General features: G+C 45.8%; 1 protein-coding gene across 2 annotated transcripts in view; it reads right to left on the bottom strand.

Annotated features, from left to right (window-relative positions):
* Window positions 1-4,275, bottom strand: part of AKAP2 (A kinase (PRKA) anchor protein 2) — a 29,784-nt gene extending 25,509 nt beyond the window's left edge. For both annotated transcript variants that reach the window (XM_006886925.1, XM_006886926.1), the window contains exon 1: window positions 1,899-4,275. In XM_006886925.1, the coding sequence (XP_006886987.1) occupies window positions 1,899-4,176 (2,278 nt within the window). In that variant the 5' untranslated portion in view covers window positions 4,177-4,275. The remainder of the gene's footprint in view (window positions 1-1,898) is intronic.
* Between the last annotated feature and the right edge of the window lie 2,402 nt (window positions 4,276-6,677).

The raw sequence follows: 6,677 nt of genomic DNA, 5'->3' as shown, positions 1-6,677 counted from the left end.
CCAGTTTCTCCACAACCTCGCCAGCATTTATTGCTTGCTGTTCTGTTAAATTTTGCTATTTTGACTGGGGTGAGATGATATCTCATAGTTGTTTTAAGAGGTTCAACTTTTAATCAAACAATAGACAGGACTGTAAAGTGATCACTGGCACCAAGTAGGGATGCACTCCTTAAAACAATCAACCACACAAGGTCATGAGGGCAGTGTTTGCCCAGGGATTAAGAGCAAAAGTCAGTAAGGATAGAAAAGGAGGAGGGATGAAAATAGGAAACACATGGAAGAAGTGGAACGAGTCCTAGTATATTGTGGGGATTGTGCCCAGTGTCCTGAAACAAGGGGTGTATGAATTGTTAAATGGATAATGAATTACAAATTCAAATTACACTAAAATGTTCAAAAGAAAGAAAAAAAGGTTTTGGGATTCCATCATTGTTCACCATCATAACTGCTACTAAAAAAAAAAAGTAAAAATGAGATCACAGAAATTGCATTGGTTAAAAAAAAAAGAAATTGCATTGGTTAAGGGCCTGAGTGCACAGTCAATCACTGTAAGTGCTATCAGGAAGTTGTACATCTGTAAAGAGCTGGCTTGCTGCAGATATATTTACAACAGTTGCTTTAAAGAAAAAAAAAAGCAGCTCACAGGATTTGGTTCCTTGGTCTGCAAGTTTAAGGTCATGGTTTCATGGGACATCAATCACAGTTAATTGGCCTAATAACGTGTTTAGTGCTTTTGTTCTACTTTCTAGTTTTTGCACAGTGTCTGAGGTCTAAAAAGCTAGTAATTGGCCATTCAGGGCACAGTAATTGGTCCCTATTCACCTGGCAGCAGAGCAAGGAGAGTCAGGGGAGGATATGGAATGAAGGACTAATCGCCTGAATGAACAACCACCTCCTTTACTGTGAGGCCAAAAGAACTAGATGGTGCCCAGCAAACATTCCTCGACATCTGATCAAAGATGCCAAAAAGAATACTGATCAAAAATGGGGAAAAGCAGAACAAAGTCTCAGATTATTATGGAATTGAGATTTTCTGGAATCAGAGAAACTAGGAGAAATCCTAAAATTGTTGTTCTGAGATAATCTTTAAAATGTAAACAAAAAATACCCTCTGAAGTTGTATTTAAAACTGAACAAGAATTTAGCCTAACTAGTGAAAAAGGGTCTTCCTTGAGCATTATGATGCTTTAAGATGTTTTATCTATATGAGATCAAAGTGACAACTCACTCCTCACTCATAGCTCACACATGGCAGGTTTTCAGAGGTTGTAAGTCACATGGAAGGAATTTGCCCATTTTTCTCCCTGAGTGATTGGTGGATTCAAACCACATGATGTTGAATTGGCAGCACAGCTCCTTAGTTACTAGGCCACAGAGTTCCAAAGAGACAACAGCAACTTGAAAGATTAGATAGGAACCTCAAGGAAAAACTCTTCTGTGGCTGAGTCTGTAACAGTGAATCCTAACAGTAGTCATCACTGAGAAGTGGCCCAGGATTCTAAGGGGTTAGTTAGCAGGGCACGTTCCAAAGGTCAAATGGGTTTGACTCTGGATACTGAAGCTCAAGGGGACTGATCAGAACTTAGTCCACATCTGTGTTCCTCCGACTCCTACACTACCATACACAGCTGATCATCCATCAGTCATGAAAAGGTCCCATTGAATATAAAAAAAACCAATTCTTTGCCATGAACCAAAGGCACACAGTGAGCAAGCAAAGAGCTCTCCTATCTCCTGGAAGTGGCAAATGTCCAAGTTCAGGACAGAGAACACACTGGCACTATTGATGTTGTCAATGCTTGGGTCAATGTCCCCCCACCACACAGAGAAGATGCAGAAACCACCGCTGCCAGATTTTCAGCATCTGTGTAGCTGGCAGGAGGCGGCCACTGACTTACCTGGGGCAGTTTTGTAGCACGTCGTTCTGAAGGGCAGCGAGGGTGCGTTCTTTGCCCTGGGACTCTGTGTACTCTGCAGAACTTGCCTCTGCCTCTTCAGCTCCTCTTCCCTTTCCTGGGCTGCCCGGATCTCCTCTTCAATCATGGACAAAGTCCGCTGCTTCCTGGACCTTAGCTTGAAGGGCCCCACCATCACATCTGATTCTTGCGTGGCTAGGAGGGAGGCTGTGCTTCTCAGCTCAGCTGCCTCTGAGTATTTGCTAAAGTAGCTCCCTTCTGGCCTGGTCTCCATGTTTACTGGACCACTGGGCTGCACGGCGGGCAGGGGCTGGGAGGACTGCCTTTCCCTGAGGGCTCTGTCTTCGGCAGGCAGAATCTTTGGTAATACATCCCTTTTCTCTGGAACAGGAGAGGACACCTGAGGTGGTTCAAACATGTTCCGGGGCTTCTCTGAGCTGGAGGGCCCAGTTGGTGCCTCCTCCAGAGCTGGTGCAGGTTCTTGTTGTCTCGCCTCATCCTTGTAGGTTTTAGACCCCGCTTTATCGACTTGCTCCGCAATGGCTTGTTGAATGGCATTCTGCACGAGGAGACCAGCCTGGTATTCCAAAGGGTCGTCGACCGATGGGGAGTCTCCCAGCGTGGAAGAGGGAGAATAGAAGCCATGGTCGCTAAATGACTTGGAGACACCTTCTCCTCGGCCCTCTGAGGCGTTGTCAGTTTGGGGAGTCGGGGGCAGAGAAAAATCAGCCAGTGAGTTTTCCTGGAGCGCATTGGTTGTCTCATTGGAGGCCCCACTGTCACTGATGTTGTCCATGCTGAAGTCGTTGGACAGCGTCTCCAGGACGGTGGTATCCTGGGACCTCACTGATAATTCATCCAAACCAGAGTCGAGCTCCTCTGGGGTCAAAGAGACATGGACTGATTTTGAGAACTGATCCAAAATCCCATGGTCCTCATCCTTGACCACAGTGAGGACTGCGCGGGCACTCGTAAACTCCTTCTCCTCCGCCCACAGTTTAGACAAGGGTCCGCGCTTGGAGGGCTCGGTGTAGGGCCCTTCTTTTCCCTGAGGAGCCGTGCTGCCCTGGCCTCCGCCTGCCAACTGGCCCTCCGAAGCACAGGCTTTCTGCCCCTTGGCTGCAACGGCAGCACCGTCGTCGGGAGGTCCCCCAGCGGAAGCTGGCCTGGAGATAGTCATTGGCTTGTCCGAGTTGATTGAGCTCAGAGGCCTGCAGAAGGGCTTAATAGAAAAAAGCCTGGGCGTGCTCTGGCCCTTGGCCACCGCTTGCCTGGAATTCTCCATCAGTTGAAACTGTTTCCGAGCAGCAGAGAAATCTATCTGCTCTGTAACGATGTCATCCTTTGCATTTTCAGTCATGGCTGAGTGTTCCCCGGAGGCGGCGGGGGTCGTGCAGGGCTGGGGTGGGGGCTGCTGCTGCTGTAGCAATTGCTGCAGCATCAGCTGCTCCTGCTGCGCCCTTCTCTCCTTGCGCTCCTTGTACCTTTTATGCGACTCCAAGTGCTCCTCATCCAGCTGCTCCTCGAGGGTCTTCTCCTGGGGAGGGTTCCACCACTTGGCTGCGATGCCGGGGTTCTTTTTCACTGCCTGGCTCCGGATGAGTTCTCGCCTTTCCTTCTCCAGCTCCAGCATCTCTTCGGAGGGCCTCACTTTTCTGACATAGAACTGCTCTTTCGCATTCTTTTCGTACTCAAAGAGCTTGGAGGGCTTCTTGTCTTCATGGAAGGCCCTCAGCTCAAACTTGGCCTCTTTCTTCACTGTGGTGAGTGTGAGCTCCCCATCCCGGGAAGAGCAGCGGGAGCTGGTGGAGGAGCTGGGGCTCACGGGGGCCTGCAGGCCATCTCCCAGCAGGTCTCGGGGCTGGTCAGCAGGGTGACCGTTTGCTCGTTCACCTTCTGCCATGGCGTCGAAGTTACTTTTACTGAGTTCAATGTGAGGAGGTACCTGCCTGTCAGTTGCTCTCTCGATGGGTTCTGGGTGGCCAGATGGGCTCAGGTTGCCCACCTGGATGGTGGTACCAGGCTCTGGGGAGGAAGTTCCGTTGTATGTTCCGTCCACAGCAGAATCACAGCAGTTGGCTTCCAGCACCTCGTCAAGATATTGGATCTCTCTGGCTACATCGTTATCCAGGGATTCGTGGTCAGTGAGGAGGCCATTGTGTGTGGGTGAATAGAAAGGGGAGGGGGGGTCCATGGAATGTGAGGTCAGGGTGATTCCAGGGACACTTTTACATTCTGCAACTGAGACCTCAATTTCCATCTTTTGGGGATCTGGAGAAAGACAGCGGGGAGCAGGCTCCAGAAGCTTGGCACTACAGTTATCTCGCTCAGTCTTCAGACGGATATCATCCTCGGAAAGCTGGGGGGACTTCTGCAACAAAGAGGAGACAGAAGCCAGGGTTAGACACTACATCTCATACAGACATGGACACCGAGAAATGAACTCGTAACTACCTGGGAGGAAAATTAACAGTGATGCGTTCTTTGTCTCCTAACAGTCCTTGAAACATTCTCTCTGCTGTGGCCACCATTTCCTAGTCTTGTAGAATTTCCAGATTGCATTTTGTTTTCTGGATGTCCAGGGAACTTTCAAGGGAGCTCCAGGGGCTTTGTGGGTAAAGAGCTGCTCTGCCAGCCCAAAGGCAGGTGGTTGGAATACACTAAGCACTTCATGGGAGAAAGACAGGCCACCTCCTATGCCACTTACAGCCTCCGAAAAACTCCTGGGGTCAGCTATGAGTAGGTTCTGATCAACAGCACATAACAGCAACAAGAGAGTGTCCAAGAAAAGCTAGCCTAACTTTTTTTTTTTCTAACTTTTAAAATTTAAAAGTAAATTAGGGTTTAAAACATCGGAACACACATTACTCAAACATTATTTTTATATGCTAGAGCCTAAAACATTTCATAGCAAACTACTGCAGGTTATGTAATAGGTCTATTTGTGTATCCTCTGAAGGGGGGGGAACCTTTTCCATTTGTAAATCTTCTTGAAAATAAGGGTCATGTGCCAGTTTTAAGACAATAATTCTCTACACAAGAAACTTTTCTGTAAATCTTTTCTAAATACAATACTCGAAAATGACGAATCCCTTCAAACAGCCCCATTAAACCACAGCTCCACATACATGGTCACAAGGGCCATGCACATTATAAACACCATAACTAAAGCCACATGCTGCATAAATCTGTCTCCTTGGACTGGACCAAAATAATACTCCTAAGTTAAGAAGTGAGTGTTGCTTTGAATAGCTGGTGGTCAGAAGTACTGTTCCTCTACCTTCAAAGTTGTTTTATACGTGACAGCTCCAATTTCTGGTTAAACAAGAAAACTGTGTCTTCATGGCTGCCATTTAAAAATGTACCATCATCTCTCCCATCTAGACTATGTAATCTGGCATTTTTAAGATTAACTTAAAATTAACTTGGGAGTTATGGTGGCTGAATGGGTAAAGAACTGCACTGCCCATCTGCGGAAATGTGGTTTGAGAAAAATGGGCAATCTCTTCCTGTGTGATTGTTGTTGCTGTTGTTGATTGTCTTCGAGTCGAGTATGACTCATAGTGGCCCTATGAACAAAAGGCCGGAAACCTTTCTATAACTATTGACATCAAAGTTCATAGTTTCCAAGGCATGCAGTTTAGGAAGTGGATGTCATTCTGGCTTCCAAACTGCCTCTGAAAACCCACTGAAGGGTCAGCTATGAACCAGCCAGTTCCAACTTGATAACAACAACAGAACTCTGTATGTGTTGATGTTGTATATCTGATTCTACCCATAGCTGACAAACTCAGCTTTGTCATCCTTTTTATTCACTTAAGTTTTGAATCATTTGGAAGGCTTAAAACACAATATTAAAGCACATCATTTTAGGATGATTCTCAAAGGTGTAGTATCAAAATCCTTCCAAGAAAAGTAGATAATTACAGAATTTTTTTATGTGATCTTAAAAAACGTGGAAGGTTAATCCTCAATGCTCTGCATGACCATAAGAATGCTGGGAATTCTGCTATCCAGGGACTGAAAGGGGCCTGAATGTGTCCCTCACGGTTTTCCACATTTACCTTCCTATTTCTATCAGTCAGATAACAGGGCTTTCTTTGCTAACAGGCAACAAGAGTGATTATGATTTTAAAGAATAAACAAAGCACTGCCTTCCAGTTAATTCCCATTCACAGCAACCCTACTGCTCACAGACCTGTCTATCCCTTACAGTGTCCAAGACTCTATGACTTTAGAATCAGACTGTCTCAAATCCTTCCCAAGGAGTGACTAATGGACTCAAACTGCCAAACATTTGATTATCAGCCCATTTATGGGTCTTTCAGTTCTAGAATGAGATAAAAAGGCATGCCAACTAAAGAAGTTTTCACTGCCAGTAAGAAACCATTAACTTTTTGAGGGTAAGAGTAGGAGTAAGGCAATCATCAATAACTTCTACTCAAAGTCTAAGACTTATGTTTTCAGAACACTCAATTTTTACTGGCTGTCAACTTTCAAACACAAACTCTTTGCTGTTGAATCCTTACTGACTCACAGTGATCAGACAGGACACAGAAGGTCCGCCCCAGAGGGTCTACAAAACGGAAATTCTTAAAAGAAGCAGATTGCTTCATCTTTCTTCCCAAAGAGTGAGATGGTGAGGCTCAAAGTGCTGAACTTTTGGTTAACCGCCAAGGCTTCAACTACAGTTAGCCACATTCAATTTTTAATATATCTGTATTAATGTTAGTAATTTTTATATATCTGTATTATCTTAGC

This window comes from Elephantulus edwardii, unplaced genomic scaffold (assembly GCF_000299155.1).
Source record: "Elephantulus edwardii isolate Elephantulus edwardi_28Jun2011 unplaced genomic scaffold, EleEdw1.0 scaffold00052, whole genome shotgun sequence".
Taxonomy (NCBI): domain Eukaryota; kingdom Metazoa; phylum Chordata; class Mammalia; order Macroscelidea; family Macroscelididae; genus Elephantulus; species Elephantulus edwardii.
The sequence above is the reverse complement of the archived record's forward strand: the minus strand, read 5'-3'. Positions and strand labels throughout refer to the sequence as shown.